Source organism: Camelus dromedarius, chromosome 1, assembly GCF_036321535.1.
Source record: "Camelus dromedarius isolate mCamDro1 chromosome 1, mCamDro1.pat, whole genome shotgun sequence".
NCBI lineage: Eukaryota > Metazoa > Chordata > Mammalia > Artiodactyla > Camelidae > Camelus > Camelus dromedarius.
Genome location: NC_087436.1, coordinates 31,645,768 through 31,664,579, shown reverse-complemented (window position 1 = coordinate 31,664,579; position 18,812 = coordinate 31,645,768). Strand labels below are relative to the sequence as shown.

Here is an 18,812-nt window from a genome sequence, read left to right as displayed (position 1 = left end):
TGAAATTCAAATTCAACTTTACCTTACTCACAAGGCCCTCTATACTTCATCCATTCATATTCATTAATTTCCAATGCATGGCCTCCTATTCCACATATAATCAGGACCATATTTCAATATCTTCAATTAAAAGATTCATACAGTCTATTTTGCTTAGGAGTAGGGATAGCAAACAAAAAGTTGAACAGTGGTTCAAATGAAAATCACTTTTCACCAGTCACCTAAATAAAGATTTCTTGCTCTTATTTGCATGTTCTTATTTTGAAAGAAAACACTAAATTAAAAAAGCACCAAATTTAAAAAGTTTAAAGCAATTCTCTTCATTTCACTCTGGTCTTATTTAGCAGGGCATATACAAACCAGCAGCCTTTCTCAGAGAGGACTGTCATTCCCCGAATATAATTCCCAGTAACCATGAGTTATCTTTAAAGGCGGGAGAGGAGGCCTTTCTTTGGAAGATGGAAAGAAATGATTTATGCTTCTTAGATGTTTATGGCATTTAAAAGGATCACAAATAATAATTTTAGAAATAAATAATAAATAATTATCAATAATTCAGTATTTGCTAAGGCCAAAATGTCCTTTTTTTAATAGAAAAAAGATGACCATTAAAAACATAGCTTTTCTATCTGGTAGTTCATTAAATAGGATATATTCACACCTAAAACATTGGCTGAACATTGTTTAGAAATACATATCAACTACACTAATAACTCTGCTTTCTCTTATATAAAATTAAAGATTTTTTTAAACTTTAAAATGTAACTTTTTAATCATAATATAAACAATGTTATTATAATAGCTTCAAAAGACAGCCAATGTAAAAATTTCCTTGCCAGGGGTAACTAGCTGAACACTAGACTTTAAAAAATATCCTGAGATTTTCTTACAATGCAGTGATCTCTTCTTAGGAAGCTGTTTAGTTAGGTTATAACTTTAGACTAAAAGCAAAACAAAATAAAACAATTAAAAAAAATCCCCATACCTTCAACACTAAAAAGACAACTTAAAGCACTAATGAATGAACAACTTCGATTCCTTATGAAATCCTATCCAGATCGAAGGAAGTGAAATTCACTCATTCCAATTTCACTGTTTCAAGCGTCTAGCATTTATTTTCACAGCATAGAATGCTACTGAAATAACAGAAGTGACAACCACAAACTTTTTCTCTAAGTTTAACAAAAAGAAGTTGAAGAAAGCAGTCAAATAATCACTCAACTGCTGAAAACTTTTGAAAATGAAAAACAAAACCCAGAGAATTCTAGCACTTAAAAAAATACAACTCCTTTCACCAGAGTCTAAGTTAGAGGTTAAAATCAATTAGTTCTGAACTCAGTGAACAAAGAAATGACTTTCATTAACATTTTGGATAAGAGAAAACAGAAGTTCAAAGCTACTAATTTGTTTCTGAATAAAAAATATCAGTCATGGGTATGTGACTAGAACTGAGATCTCAATTTTTGAGGTGCTCAAGATCAGTAGACTCTTTCTGAGTGTAACAGACTTCAGTAAAAAGAGTACATTTTTTGACTATAAACCATAATGTGATCTTATGGGCTGTAGTCACTGTATCTTTAATAGATTACAAATGACCATTTTCAAGTTTCTTAAGGGAACGTCCAACAAGAACTAGAAAATGACAACAAAAGATTCTAGAGTGAACATCTGCATTAAGACAGCAATTAAAGACAAAGCTACAGAATGTATTTAAAAAGTAGCCCACACCTTCAAAGATGACTGAAAATTATTGTTCTGTAAGGCTCCAAGAAACACATCTATAATGATTCCTCAAGTATTCTTTCTCTTGGGTATCCACTCAGTGAGAAATTATTTTTCTATGTAATTTTTACCCAACTTCACTATTATTTTCCCCCTGCTTTAAGATAAACAGAGTATTTTTGGTTTTGGGACTAAATTTGACTATTACTGTTTTGGAAAAAAGATAAAGACAAAAATGATTCTTGAACATGTGTTTAAAATACACCAATCTTTTGAATATGATTTTTAAAAATGTCCAGAAAACCAGATTTTAAACTTATACTTACAGTTCACTCAGCACTTGTAAAATATATATTCTAGAAAATACCATAAACTGAAATTCTAATGTGGAATCACTTTCGAAGCATATAAACAAAGCCAGATGTATTTACCTTGTTTCTAATTGTTTTATACTAGATTGCAACTGCTGTAAGCGCCTATCTGATGCTTCCTCTCTTCCTTGGGCAGACACAATATCCTCCTCCTAGAAAATAAAGAAACTGTATGCTTATCTTGAGTATGTGAAAATTCAAAGCACCGTTAAATAGCATAAAGAAAGCAGTTCATTATATAAAGTTACTGTATTTCTAGAATTTCATATGTAAGTTTAAAGAAGCACTATCACTTTGGGAGCAAATCATGCATATACTAAAAAAGGGAGATGAGAACCTCACTATCAATTCTGTATTAGAAAAACAATAACCAAAACAGTCACTACATACAGATTTCTACCAATATTTCAAATTATTTTTATGGCCCAAGTCTAACAAAACAAGGCAGGAATTTGTATGCAGACTGTCTGCCCTTAGCATGTGTTCTTTTAACTAGGTTACACTGCATCCCATTATAATCGTAGATTATTTCTTTTTTGAACAGTGTTGCTTCAAAATAAATGAACAGGTTCTATTTGCACCATCTTTAAAAAATTTCCTGTTCATCCTTTCTGGCCTTTTTTGGTGGTCTTCTATTGGTTTTTAGTTATACCTCTTTGAATTATTTTTTAGTGGTTGCCCTAGCTACAATTTGCATCTCTAACTTATCCCAATTTATTTAGTTAATAGTTAATTAATTCAGAGAAAACACTGGAACCTTGCAACAGTGTATTTATTTCCATGTATCATCCTAGTCTTTAGTGTCATTGTTGTCATATATTATACCTACATACTTTATAAGCCCATCAAATAGTGTTAAGTTCTGCTTTTAGCATTCAAGTCTTTTAAGGTACTAATAAGAGAAAAGAAAAGTATGTATATATATCTTTCATATTTAAAATTCCTGTTGCTCTTAATTTCTTCTTACATCTGAGTTGCCAACTGATGTTATTTCCTTTCAGCCTAAAGAATTTTTTGAAGAACAGCTACTAAGTGACACATTTTCTCAGTTTTTGTTTACCTGAAAATGCCTTTATTTTGCCCTCATTTTTGAAGCACAGTTTCACTGGACACAGAATTCTTAATGAGCATTATTTTTCCCTTCAGCAGTTCAGATATATTACTCCAGTGTTTTCTGCTTCCACAATTTCTTGAGAAGTCAGCCATTATTCTTATCTCTATTTCCCTGTTCACGCCATTTTTCTACTGCTGCTTTTAAGTTTTCTCTTTTTAACTGGCTGTCGGTGTTGTCATGATGTGTTGAAAGTGATTTTCTTTGTATTCATCTCGCTAAGGGTTCAATGAGATCCTTGGCTCTGTTAATGTTTTCCACTAAATTTTGAAAGATTTCAGCTATTATTTCTTTGAACATCTTTTCTGCACTGCTCCCACTCCCCTACCCCTATTCCAACCACACTTGCATTGGCTTGCTTCATATTGTCCCACAGATCACTGAGGTTCTGTTCATTTTTCTTCCATCTTTTAAACTCTATTCTTTGAATAGGAACGTTTCTATTGATCAGTCTTCAAGTTCAGTGATTATTTTGCTTTTTCCAATTAACTTTTGAAGCCATCTAATGACATTTTTATTTGGGTTGTTTTACTTTCAAACTCTAGAATTTCTATTTTTAAAATTATTTTCTAGTTCTCAATTAAAAATTCTCTATCTGTTCCTTCACTGAAACATATTTTACTGTAATTTAAAAATAGATTTTAATTCCTTGAACATAATAGCTTATTTGAAGTCTCTGCCTGTTAAATCCAACAGCTAAATCCAAACTCACTGAAAGTGAGTTTCTATTGACTTTCCTCTTTCACCCTCCCCCTAGCAGTCACGCTTCAGTGTCTAGTAAGTTTTGGTTGAAAATTGGATAACAAAGATAATGTATCGTTGTTTCTCTGGATTCTGTTTTGCTCTTTTGAAGATTATTAGCTTTTTTGCTCAGTTAGGCAATTATCTTGCCTAGACTCAAACTCTGAAGTGTCTTCCCCACAGTATGTAGCAGCTGCCATCTGTGATGAGTCTAATTTCTTTCCACTGTTAAATTTTTTTGCTAGGCTCCCAGGAAACTCACTGTGTCTGTGTAATGTGAGGATTAGTCAAGATCTGGGTAGAGGTAGGGCTCATCCTCTTTGTTGTTTGTTGCTCTTAGAGATCCCCTTGTAATTTCCAGCTGCTCTGCCAGCTTTAGGTTCTGTCCACAGATATTCAAACACTCATGCTTCAGCTTTCCTGCTCAAGCTGCACACATTTTGGGAATGCACTCAATTATAAAAAGCAGCAAACCTAAATATCTAGTTCCATACAGCTGTATCTTTCAAGAGCAGATTTCTCTCAGGTCTCTGCCTACTTCTTCACTGGGTTCCTGGGGACCCTATCCTAGCCCTGGACACTTAGTTTGACTGTCAGTTATGAACCTGGTCAGTTTATACTCAGAATTTGGGTCTCAATTTTTATCGTTTGTGTGGCTCTCTTGCTGCTAATATTTCTTCTTTAAATTCTCAACTGAGCCCTAAACTTTGATCTTGGGCGCCACTATAAGTGCATATAAAGCTTTTGTTTTCTGAAGCATAGCTGTAGGGGTTAGGGAGAACTCTCAGGTCAGAAAGTTAAAAACTCATAATTCTCTCTTTCAGTGTCTTTCTGTTTTGGGGTGCTTTGCAGTGTTTCAAAAAACTTATCCAATTTTTTAACTATTATATATGAGAAGGTTTGCATAGGCCTTTCACAAATCCACCATTATTGGAAATCTATAACCAACTTTTACATATTTGGAAATAAGGCTCAGAAAAGTTTCACAGCTAATAAGTGACAGGGTTAAAACTTTAATAATTAGATCCATCTAAATCTAAAGCCTGACTTTTCCTTGATATATTCTTGAAACTTCCCTATTACACATAAAAAGAAACAGTCTCTTATGCCAATAAATAGCACAAAATATAGTAAACAAAATGTAGTATTAAATACTTCTTTTCTATCTACATGTAACCAATTAATCAAAACCTGATTTTGCATTAACATGCATTTCAGTAACGATGTATTTAGGGATGATTATGATGTTATGATGTTTTACTGACTTAGCATAAAGTAAATAGAGATAAAAAGTTATTTCCAATATTATAATTTAGCTTCCTAACTTTATATATAGAGGGCAACAAAATGATAAATTCATTTTCCAGCAACGCTCTTTAACACTAATCCACAACAGATCAACATTAAGATACATAGAAAACTATGCTACAGGCATCTGCATCCACTTGTCTTAGAAAAAAGGAAAATACCTTCTTTTGCACATGTCCTTGAAGATCTTCAGTCACTTTAGTTAACTCTTCCACTTTTGCAGCTGCAACTCTCAGATCTAACTTGGCTTGCCTAAAATACAAAGTAAAAAACACTGTTTTCATAGACCACAAAATTTTTTTAAAATTAGAAAAGAAATTTAAATTTGGTAAAATCAGTACTAACCATTATGCACCTAAAAATGGATGTAAGGGGTTAATATTGAAAGATTCCTTTATTTCTAGTAAATGTATGTGGAAAAGAGTAAAGAAGAAAAAGTATATCTGAAAGAGTGAGCGCGAAGTGGGAGTCATTAATACTTTATTTGGATAAATTATATTTTATACTCAAATAATTCAATAGATTTCATGAAGAAGAACTTTATCATCATAATGAATTACCTAACAAGAATGTCAGTGCATTAAGTAGAATACAGTTACATCTATAATTTCCCAAATAGAGTTAGAGAAGTATTGCTAATGGGCCTTTTTATGAAAATGAATCCAAGCTTCAACACTTTGATCATTCCCCAAACACTAGAAGTACGTAACATAATGAATTGAAACACTGGTCTCAAGATAGTCTAATATCTACTTTCTTCAGAGACTGTAGGTGCAAAGGACAAAAAGGACAAGTTTTTGAATATTCTAATATTATCAAGTAAGTTTCAGTATCTCCTCCACTCCCTATAAAGATTTTAGAATAATAAAATAAGACTTTCTGAAACAGAAAAAGACTTTTTAATATCATACCAATTAAGCACTAAGTATAAATAAAGAACATGTGGATTATGTTAAAAAATATACTTTTCAGGAAGGAAGGTACTTTAGGAACTGCCTATATTTATTTCTTTTTATTTTATGTATGTATTATAAATATAAACCACATTAATGCTGTAGAACGTAAATAAATTATTTGATGCAAAATTCACAATAAATGTCAATTCACTTACTTTGACTCTTAACGGTATTCAGAATTACATTATTGATTAGCATAAAACAACAGGAAATAAAAAAGCTAATAATAGCTAAAATGTATCAGGTAATTACTAGGTTCCAGGAACTGTCCTAAATGCTTTGTAGACACTGTCTCACCACAATAACTCTGTGCATTAAGTAATATTGTTATATCAAACTGAAGTCTAGAGAGTAAGGTTGACAGAGGTTTGCTAACTTGCAAGTATTCACAGGTAAGCAATGAAACTGATATTTAAACAGAGTCCTCTGATATACTGGCAACTAAAAAATAGCCCCAATAATACTGCATAAGATTAAGCATATAAGGAAATGCTTTGCTTTAAATATCTCCAATTTATAAAAATTTGACTATCAGATAAAATAATTTTTTTTCTGCTTGCAAAATGATTCATCAGATGACAAAACAAAAACAAAAAACAAAAACTACCTTATACCAGTGCATGTAAAATCTAAGCTTAGAGATAATTTCAGAAGTGAATCTACTATATAAATCAATAAATAAATCTACCAGATATAAAATTCTTTTTATTTTAAAAGGAAAAACTGAAGGGGTAAGATATTTATCTGGTAATGATAAAATTGAGTAACCTCTGACTAAGCATAGCATCCACTCTGACTTAGTTTTCTTGCCTTTAGAAAGGGGATAATAATGCTTGTTCTACTTGTGTCACGGAGTTGCTGCACAAGTCAAAATAGATAATGTACATTAAAGTGCACTGTAAACTGTAAAGAAATGTAAGGTCAGAGCATGATTAAAGAAAAAAAAATTGTGTTAGAGACACAGTAGGAATGAGGTCCAAGGTAGAGGATCCTAGAGTAAGGAACTCAGTTCTGTCACTAACCAGTGATGAGGCTTAATGTACTTCACTTGACCACAAGAGTGTCTCAGCGGTCTCATATCCAACAACAGAGAAGTAGATTAGATAATGTGCCAAAACTAAAGTTCTATAATACATGATTTCCTGATTTCTATCTAATTTGCCTAATGATTCTACTTCTAAATTTTCTCTCAATTGTGTATTCCATTTCCACTTTCATGGCCCAATGTTTGATCTCATCATAACTTTCCAGGACTATTCCAATGGATTTCAAACTGATTTCTTTGCTGCTGGTCTCCTCTTTAATTCATCCTCTACAATGAATCTCATCTGCAAAAAAAAAAAAATTATCTGGTGATAAAAATTCTTGTTTAATAATGATTTCTGGGTTCCCCACTTCCTTGGGCATATAATCAGCACTTTTCTGCATGACACATAAAGTTAGTCATCATCTGACCTCAAACATCTCATCTCTTGCTAATTCCCCTCATATAATTTCTGTTCCAGGTAGGAGAGACTACCAAATCCTGTTTCTTAAACATATCCTTGTCTATTTGTTTACATGCTTGACTTAAGTAGCCTTTGCCTGCCTTTTCTGATAAATTCCTCAAGAATCTTCAAGACTTAGCTTAAAAGTGTCCTCATTTCAAGTCTTCCCTAATTTCGCCTAGGCAAAAGGCCCTATAATCCCAGTCCCCATAAAACATAATACTTTTTCTACATTGTTAACAGATACTCCCCTTGTGGAACTGTGAGTTTATGAAAAAATTACGGTATGTATGATCATTAAAGGCAAGGATCACATTGTATTAATTTTTAAATCCTCGGAGGTAACACAGTACCTGGCATATAGCAGACAAGTAAATATACCATAAGTGAATAAAAGAGAGTACAAAAGGAAAGGGGAGAGAGAGAGAGTCACAGGTACAATTATATCTTGATACTTTTACTCAGGTCTCGCATATCCAATTTTTTATTTATATGTGGAAAGCCTAAAATAGTAATTTTGTGAACAATTCTTCCATACCTATCTCATTTGAAACAGAATCTCATACATAAAAGAAAAAAATTCAGGTACTGGTCTTATGATCTATTTTTATAAGTATTAAAAGGAAAAATACCCTGAAAGCATTTAATTATATTTCCTAAAACACACAAAGAATCATGTTTTGGGGGAAAAATAAGTAATAGTTTTATATATATTTATTCCTATACATTGTTCCACAAGATAGCAAAGAAATAGTTCTTTATATCTCCTTCTGGCGTGAAACAGTGAAAAATATTCTAGAATAAAAGTTGTAAGGTCTGTCTTAAACCTGCCTCTATCACCACAAAAGGCCATGTGAACTGAGCCAATCACTTAACTTCTCCAAGTCTCAGAATTGTAGCTATAAATTTGAGATAAAAAAGAATTTTCCTGCATAGCTCACAGAATTATCATAAAGTTCAAATAAGCTAATACATATTAAATCACTTTATAAACTTTATTGTAGTTTACACAAAGACTATCACCATAATCTTGCCCCTTTTTAGATTTCAAGTTGTCAAGAATGCGTGGTACAGCATTAATTTACAGCTGGTTTGAAAAAGCTTGGGGGATGTCTGAATGTCTGGCCTTGACTCTGGGCCAAGAAATGAAAAGTGAGATTTATGGTGTGCTGCTGAAGTCTGAATTGCCTCCGCTAACCCCCAACAGGATCTGTTTGCTGATGGCTTTCACCTGGTATAACTGGTGAGACAGCCGGGCTAGACCATATGACCAGAGGGGCCAAAAAAAACCTTCTGCGCTGAGCTTTCCTGAAGCCTAGATTCATTGCACACATCTTGGTAGTTCAATCTGGAGACAAAGCATGTCTTTGTATGAATAAAGACCCTAGGGCACTTGTGCCTGGATGTCACTTGGGCCCCCATGCTTCCTGATGCTCTTTTTTCTTACTGCACAATATCTTTCCCCTTTAAATAAAAGCTTTATGTGAGTATGCTCTGTGGAATGTTGTGAGTCATTCCAAATATTCAAATTTATGAAATCTTTAAAGTTGCCAACAAAAATAACTATAATTTTATTTTATGAAGGGCCTTTAATAACTATACATTTATACTATTTTACACGTAAATGTTTTAGATATATGTCTGCTTATGTACATAATTTTATAAAGGTTAAAAAACAGTTTTCACCTTAAAAAACAAATTTGATTAAAAAATAAGAATAGTTAAATATTAACAATCTTGATGTCATAAGTACTCACATATTTTATTTTTGCTACAAAGAATTTTTAAAAGCAAATTATTTTGTATTCAGGTATGCTTCCTTGTCAAGCAATTTAAAATTTCCGAGATTTTTCTTTAATGTAATTTTCATCATTTATGATATTAAAGAGGTCTGAATTAAATCTTTCAAAAACAAAGCTTTGCTCTGTAAGCAAAGTATAATCAAATATAACATAAAACACAGGATACGTGTATGTATTTTCTATTAATATATACTAGCATCAATCTCAACAGAAATTAAAATGCTTTAATTATCAATGCCTTTTTTGAGATTTTACAGCAAACAAAATGAGTCCATTTTAAGATAAATTTCTGTCTTTTATAGGCTCATATCAAGAGAATCCTAGAAATATTTACAATATTTCTTTCATATAACGAAAAGTGCTAACATTCTGAGAGAAAGACCCAGTTTTTATGGATTTGACACATAGTCTAAACTTTAGAATTTAAAATAAAACAAAAATGCATACATTTAGGTACTTTAAATAAGTTCTTCTAAAATTATCCAGTATAATAAAGTCAATCATTTATTTTTAAATACTTCAGAAAATCCTCAATTTTAGACAAGGTTCTGAATTTTCAAGATCACTTCTGCTTTTAGGAAACTAATAGTAAGTAGCAAAACTGGAAAAAATTTATTTTCATTTTTTCTCCTTTCAATCTTTAGTAGCAGTCTAATGATTAAAACAATTCAAAAGACAGAAGCCTACAAAGAAACTTTAAAAGCAACAGATTTTAATAATTCACATACTGAGTTATCAAAACTTTAAAAGTCTCTTCAGTCTTGAAATAGTCATTTGTATATAATTTTTACATAATTCAAATTATTATATACAATTTAAAGTAGTTCAAAATTCTAATTTCTATGTCGGAATACAATTTTCCATCAGACTAGTAGTAGATCTCTATACTTTCTGTGAATGAAAGTTTTTGCAATTATATATGCATAGTCTCTGTCTGAGTCTTATTCATTCAGAATGTATGGGAGAGGTATCTGCTCATCTGTTTTTCAGAACCTATATAGGTGATTCTAATATACAGCCACTGCCTAGATTTTACATAATAACCAAACAATTAACAGGCTTATCTTTCCAAAAGGTTGTAAATAATTATTAAAAATGTAATTTTAGAGTCATATCACTGGGTACCACTGACAAAGTGGAGAACATATTTATTCATTTGTATTATTAAATAGGCTTATGCAATGGATATGCTCAAAAAATGCTTACCACGTGTCTGTGATGTTTGGAACACAGAAGGTGTTCTGTGAGATAATACAAAACAAAGATATGTGATATACAGTAATGTTTAGGAGGGCCACAAAGCTGACTTAAAGCATCACAAAAGATTAAAATAAAGCATTATAATTCATAGTAGATAGTATATTTGCATTTAGTTCAGGGAATATTGAAGTGTGAGGTATTTAAAATAAGAATTGGCAGAGGAACAGTTAATCTCACAAGCAGAGGTAAAGAGAAAGTTTCAGGAAGGAATAAAATAAGTAGAAGCATAAAGGTAGGAAAGTGGGGAAGGTGGGAAAGGAGACCGGAAAGGCATTGGGGTTACAATGTCAAGGACCTTAGTTGACGAGTTAAGTGATCTGTATTAATTTAAGGGCAATGGAGAGCTGCTCAAATAATGGGATCAGAGCTGCACATTAGGAATTTAAGCCTGGCATTGTTGAAAAAGAATGGACTAGAATGATGGTTTCATCTTTCTTTAACCAATCTATCATAGTAAATAGGCAAGATGATGGGAATATCTAAACTAAAGTGATGGTAACAATAAGTAAGCAGTTCCACTTGGAGAGATGGCATAGATTTTACAGAGAGAATTTAACAGACTCCATACATTCATTCTTTGAACAAATATTTACTGAATGCTTATGATATGCCAGACACTATGAATATAATCTGGACATGTTGAGCTTCATGTGGTCATGGCATGTCCAGCTTTTTTTTTTTTTTAAACTGTATTTCAGAAGCCCTAGACTTATTTTATTGAGCACCTACATAAACCACACTAAGCACTGTTGTCAGTTCTGGTGATACAGTGATAAACAAGGAGTCAAAGGCTCTGACTTCAAAAAGTTTACACTGTATTAGAGGAGGACAGACAGTAAATATGTAAACAGATAAATGAGATAACTGCAGAAAGTGATAATGCAATGAAACAAATGATAAATAACAATGAGAGAGAGACTTAGGTCATCAGTGACAACCTATTCTAAAGAAGAAATATTTGATCTAAGGTTTAAAGGACAATGAAGTCAATTTAAGAAAATCTAAGATGAAAGAATTATAGGCAGAGGGATTTAACAATAAATGCAGAGTATGAGAAAGTCACTTAAATAAATGACAATTAGCAGGGATGTTTCATAGAAACGAGTAAGATGAAGTCAAAGGAAGGCAGCTCTCTCTGTGTCTCTCAGATCATATGTGTCTTTGGGTATAGTAAGAATTTTGGAAATTGTTCCAATTGCAATTAAAACCCACTGAGTGTTTTAAGCAGGTGAGTGATGTGATTTGTTTTATGTTTTGAGGAGACGACTTGGGCTGGTGTGTGAAGAATAAATAACAGTGAGATAAAAGTAAAAGCAGGCAACCAGACAGGAGGCAAATGCAAGCAAGAGGTAGTGGTGGCTTGGGGTAGCAATGATAGTGGTGATGACTGAATTTGTGATAATCTGTATCCAAAGCCAGCATGACTTGGATCTGGGGGTAAAGCGAGAGAGGAGTCAAGAAAACTTCTTAGGTTTGATGACAGTATTAGCTACTAACTTGGGGAAGATTTCCGCTTCTTACTTCAATCACAGCAATTCCACTTTTATCAGTGTTATATATTGGGGTTCTATGTATACAATTTTTTTTAAGGGCTTCTGTTGTTAAAGTTTGAAAACCACTGTCTAGCAATTCAAATATAGAGCTCAACAAAGTGATCAAGGCCAAAGGTATACATGTGGGAAACATTATTACTGAGATGAAAGTTTAAGTTGAGTAGGGTAAACGTGATAAGTGGGGGAAAGTATGCAACATGTCTAAAAATTTAATAAACGTCTACTTTAGTAGGTAGGATAAGGAAATGGGAAAAGCAAAGGCAAAGAAATGGTGACAAAGGTCAGAGAAGAAATCAGGACACAAAAACAAAAGACCTAGTAGAAAAATGTTCAAGGGCAGAAAAAAAATCATCAATCAAAATGAATCAATGACCAAGGAGAAAGGAGGATTCTGTTTCAAGGCAAAAGGGGTACCAATAATTTTGAGGAGAAGAATAAAAGACGTGGGACCAAATCTAAAGTAAAAGAAATTCTGAAGAGTGACTATAGCAAATAGAGGCTCTTCTTCCAAGCAATTTCAAAGAATGAGAAGAAAACAGTAATCTGAGGAATCATCAGGGCCTCGAGGTATATACCTATGCCTGTGGTCTTGGAAGAAACCCAAAAGACTATTATTTTTAAAAAGAATCGATATAACTGATGGAACAACACAGAAGAAGAAACAGAGTTTAGGGTTGTACAGTTGGCAAGACATGGGGATATAAAAATAGAAAGGAGTGAAAAAGAAAGGAAAGCTTAATCTGGTTCCTAGAAATTACAGCAGCAACAACAGAGGTAAGGCTGATTTCTAGAGCTAGAAGGGAAATGTCAACTGTCTATTTATTGCATTAATACTAACTTCCAAGTCTATCAGCAACTGATTTGTAAATATTACACAAGCCTACCTACACAGGTTGGATACTAAAGTAGAATAGAGAAAAGCAAAAATGAGTTACAGTATATTGCAACACTGTAAAGAAGCTCATTTTATTTCTATTAGAGATTAAGAAACTAAAGTTCAGTTAAGCAATCTGCCCAAGTCAATAGAAAATAAAAAATAAGAATACTCATCTAGAGCTGTCTGCCTTCATAGCCTATGCTCTTTATACGTCGCATCACATGGAAGTGCACTTTTAGGTTAAGTGGGTAAATATGGAGTATTTGCAAAGTAAAATCATAATTATCAATAAAATACATATTTTGAAATAAATCAGGGATCACCTATTTCAGGCAAAAGTTCCAAACAATGAAGTTATAAATTTATTTCTACTCTTGACTAATATGTTCTAAATGTAAAGTCTCATATTCTTCTTTATGCCCCTGAAAGATTAAGTGGGAAAGATATAAACATTTTTGTATAAGGGGTGACTAAGTAACCCTTTAACATTAAAGTAAAATAGTGTGAAGATATAGGAAACTGACAGCAAGGCCCTATTTCTTATCTTAAAACATATTTTCTATGCTCATAAAACTAGCTGCCAACACATGAGGAACTCTCTGGCAATTCTTATGACTAAGCACATCTGCTCAGGGCCATTTCTCACTTGGGATAGTTTCCAAGAGACACTATGAATCAAAACTAGTGATCCATGAATTCCAGATTTCCATATAGCATTCTTATAATAAAAGACACAATATTATTCAAATTGGAATATGAAACATCTTAGAAAAATCTGTTATCTTAGCTAAAATAAAACTATTACCTGGCAAAGGTACATATACAGTAGTCGCCCTTTTCTGCAGGAGAGAAGTTCCAAGACTCCCAGTAGATGTCTGAAACTGCAGATTGTACTGAACCCTATATACAGCATACTTTTCCTATACATATATATCCATGATAAAGTTTAAATTGGGCACATTAAGAGATTAATGACAGTAGCTAGTAACAATTATAACAACACACTGTAATAAAAGTTATGTGAGTGTAGCTTCTCTCTCTCACACAAGATACCTTACTGTACAAATTTAATGCTTTTCCATCTTAACTAAGCACTTATCACACACTGTGGCTATAACTTTTGCAGTCTGAAATGCGACAGCCAAACCAGCATGAATTTCCTTTTACTTCTTCACAATTTCACAGACAGAAGATACGTTTTTACCATTGATCTCAGCAGACTCAGCAGAAGATTTTTTTTTTTTTTTATTAAATAGAGAGCTTTCACCTTTTCATTAGAAGCAGCACTTTAAGGTTTCTCTTTGGCATATCTGAACTGCCAACATCACTACTCTTGTGCTTTGGGGCCACTATTAAATAAGGGTTACTTGGACACAAGCCTGCAATATCCTGGAGTGTCAATCTGATAACGGAGACACTACTAAGTGATGGGGTACAGCGGGATACAGTGGACAAAGAAGATAATTCACAACTGGGTAGGACAAAGCAGGACAGTGTGAGATTTTATCACACAGGACTACTAAGTGGACACACATTACTGCATGGTTGAAGAATATAAAATATAATTTTCTAAATAATGACTGTCAAGAAAAGTCAAGAAAACAGTTGTGCCCCAAAAGATCAATTGCAAAATACACAAGTAGAAAACCCACATAAATCAGTTCAGCTCTGTCTTTCCAATGAAGTACAATTTCATTAACTGACTTAATGGCTCAAAGTCGTTTTTAAGAACACCTGCCATGTGTCTAGCACTGTGTTAGATGATGGCATGATAAAAATGGCTACATTATGATCCATACCTTTAAGGAGTTTAAAAATTAGCAAAGAGAGATTAATTTGTAAAGAATTAAGTACACTAAAGATCCTGTGACAGATATATTGCCGTCTACAGCTGAGGCACAAAGAAAGGCAAATTTGGTTCTACCCGGGAGGAAGAAACCATAAAGATTCAGAAAAAGATTTCTAGAAGATGTGACACTTGAACTGAATCTTGAAAGTTGAGAGGATATTTATCAAGAAAGGGCATTTTTAGGCAGCCTGAATAATGTGAGCAAAGGAGGGATTTATAAAATAGCATGGCTTGTTTGGGGGAACTAGCAATAGTTTAGGAAATTGAGATGAAGAGTAATAAGATAGTTAAGTAGGCAGGGGTCAGGCCATAGAAGACTTCATGTCATGCTGAGTAATTTGGATTAAATCCCACAGGCATTTTGTAGACACTGAAGGAGACTGACATGATCAGGTTTTATTTTAGAAAGATCATTTTGATGACAGTAAAAAGGAAGATGGGGGAGGGGTAAGCCAATTTGGAACTTACTGGAGTAGCTCAGATGTGATGATGCAAAGGCAATGAGAATATAATGAATGATGCAGAAGTGAAGGATCTGAGAGACACTTAGAAGGTAGAGTTGGGCCAGAAAGGATTCAGGACGCATCCTAGTTTTCTGAAGCAGAAACTGGGTGGTACCATTTAGAAATACAAAGAGAAGATTCGGGAGAGATGGTAACAAGCTTAGTTTAGTGCCTCTGACCTATCTGGGTAGAGATAACCAGGGGAAACCTCAAACTACAAAAATTTAATGGGATCTCACCTTTAGAGATTGTTAAAGCCACAAAAGTATACATGAGATGAAACAGGTCCAATTTCAGCGATTCTGAGGCTATCATATCATATGTAAACTTATTAAAGATTGTTCCCACACTCAAAGCATACAGGTATATTAAGTGCTCAATAAATACAAAATAGATTGACAAATTACAGTTTCTTATATGAAGGTAGTATCTATGTCTGCTAATGAAATCATTCCTTAGTGGTTTAATTTTTTAAAATAAATATTCTAATACTGTCACTTTGTTGAGAGGATAATATGGACCCCTATGCAAATACTTTAGAATCAGTCTTTACAATACAACCTTTTACAAAGATAATATTAATTATTCCTGAAAGATATACACAAATGAAAATCTTTCAAAGACTTTACAAGGCAAATATGAAATCTGAGCATATATGGCTTGAAAAATAATTATTTCCATAATGCAGCATATAAACAACTATATATGACAAAAAAGTTACCTACAGAGAAATAGAATAAAATCTCAGTTAGAATGAATAAATGCTCAGTATATCCACAAGAAGAGTAAAAATCTGGTGGAATGAGTCAGAGAAATCTTCCTCAAGAAGACAAGCTTTAAGCAGATTTATAAAGTTACAGTTTTTCTAAGAAACAGAATAATGATCAAAAGCAAAAAGGAAGAAAACAAAAGTTCTTCTGTGAGAAACAGCACAACGACTATTGTTCGGGGAGGGGTATAGCTCAAGTTGTAGAGAGCATGCTTAGCATGCACGAGGTCCTGGGTTCAATCTATGGTACCTCTTCTAAAAAATAAATAAACCTAATTATCTCCCTACCCCCACCAAAATAAAATAATACAAATTAAAAAAGACAAAAAAATGACTACTGTATATAATTTGAGGATTAGGAAGGATCAGGTGAATGGAAGTTCTTAGAAACTAGGCTAAAGAGTTTTACCTGCTACGATAAAGTATCACCAGAAACTCTTAAAAAGGAAAACGATAAAAGCTTTAATTACAAGTTCACACGATTCTCATTTTTTTGGGAACCATAACATCAGACAACAAATGAAACTAATATGTTTTCAGTATAAGTACAAACTTAAACAAATCTAGTGTTTAAAGAGATTCTAATTTAGTTATTCTTGGCATGGTTATATAGGGCATCTCAAAACCCAAATTCTGGTAATATCAATATGCCCATCATTCAGAATCTGTCAAACTTGAAAGCAACACCCTTTTCCCTAAAAGAAGCATCTGCTTATCCTTATGTTCTTTCAAATCTGTGGCAGGAAAAGCAAGCAGTTTTATGTATACAACTCTGAACTGCTTAGTGTTAAGCTATGGAATACTGTCAGTAAATATTATGGCAAAGTTGCTCATGGACAATTAAACACTTCAGATACTTCAGGCTTTAGAAAACCACAACTAGTTTTTATTAATCTCTAATCTCAGTTTATAATCTTTAAGCCCAAATGTCCAAAAGCCAAATGAAACTTTCACACAGATGACAAAAAATGATGTATTCATGCATCATCCTTTAACAATAAACTCTCATTCTTGACTTCCTTACTGCTGTGAACATTGTCAGAGAGTCAGGTTTAGAAACTCACTAGATTAGCAATCACAAGATGCAAGTTCTACTCTGGCTCCTCTATGAATTTGCTGTGCAACCCTGGACAATTTCTGAGCCTTTGGTTCAGTTTGGTTTCTTCCATAAACTTATGAATCTGAACTAAGAGGATCATAAGATACCTTTAGCAATAAAATTCCATGATTCTTCCCCTGTCCTTTAGACCAGTATCACCAGGTTCTGCCCATTTTCCCTATAGAGTCTTTTCTTTGCCCAATAGTCCATGAATTTTTATTTTTATCAATACTTAGTTCATGTATCAACAGTAATGTATTATCAGTTACATACATTGCATATGTCTTCTCCCAGACTGTGGGTTGCCTTTTCATCTGATATATTAATTTTTATAACAGAAGTTTTACATTTTAACATACTCAAATATATGAATCTTTTCCTTTTGGGCTTGTATTTAAATTCTGATTAAGAAGTACTTCCCTAGCAAAATACTGAAAGGAGAGTATTTTAAAATCTGTAAAGTTTTGATTTTTTCATTTACTTATTTAATCCATAAAACCATGTAAATGCCTAAATGTGAAAAGCAGGCTTTTTCCCCAGAGACAGCTACAATTCCTAACATGATTGTTTCCCTACTGATTTACGCTGCTACCACCTCTGTCACATACTGAACTTCTGCTCTATTCTGCCAAACTCAAATTCCTGTAAACAACACAGCATTTTATTCTACAGAATGGTTTTGGTATGACACCTCACCATTTCATGCTAGGGTAAGTTTTTCAAGTTGCATTTTCTCTTCTTTTTCTCTCTCTCACACACACACATGCATGCATGCATGCACATGCACACACACACACACACACACACACACACACACACACACTACAGGGGTTTTAATATAAACTATATTAATTCTAAAGATTTGGGAAGTCTTATTCTCATTAGAGAATTTAATCATCCCAACCAACTAAATTTTCCATTTACTTCATCTGTATATCTTCTGTTTCTTTGCTGAGACTTCCCATTTCTCTGCTGGGAATGTCTATTTTTTCATTTGTTTCAAGCTTGTTCATAATTTCTCATTAAAGTATTTTTCTGATGACTGTTTAAAATTTTTGTCACACAATTTTAACATTTCTGTCATCTAAGTGTTGGTTCTACTGTCTTTTTCATTCAAATTGAGATTTTTTCTGATTCTTGGCATGAATGACTTTTGTAGAAACCTAGACTTTTGGGGTATCATGTTATGAGATTCTAGTATTATTTTAACTTATTTTAGCTTATTTCCTCTGGTACCTTTCTTTTGGTGGAATAAGGGGCTGTCTTTTACTGCCAAGCAGGGGTCCAGATTCTACCAGGCTTTTCTGGCATGGGTACAGGTGGTCCATAGTTTTTTTCTGTGGTACTTGGCTGAGGTAGAGAGGTTATACTTCAGAAGCTTTTATCATACTTGGCTGCTCCTTT

The 18,812-nt window shown here is 33.2% G+C and overlaps 1 protein-coding gene across 5 annotated transcripts in view; it reads right to left on the bottom strand.

Annotated features, from left to right (window-relative positions):
- The window catches only part of SCLT1 (sodium channel and clathrin linker 1), a 164,267-nt gene that overhangs the window by 92,042 nt on the left and 53,413 nt on the right, over nucleotides 1-18,812 (bottom strand). For all 5 annotated transcript variants that reach the window (XM_031466073.2, XM_031466080.2, XM_064496004.1 and 2 more), the window contains 2 exons: nucleotides 5,415-5,505; nucleotides 2,154-2,245 (listed from right to left, as the gene is read on the bottom strand). In XM_031466073.2, coding sequence (XP_031321933.2) covers nucleotides 2,154-2,245; nucleotides 5,415-5,505 — 183 coding nt within the window. The remainder of the gene's footprint in view (nucleotides 1-2,153; nucleotides 2,246-5,414; nucleotides 5,506-18,812) is intronic.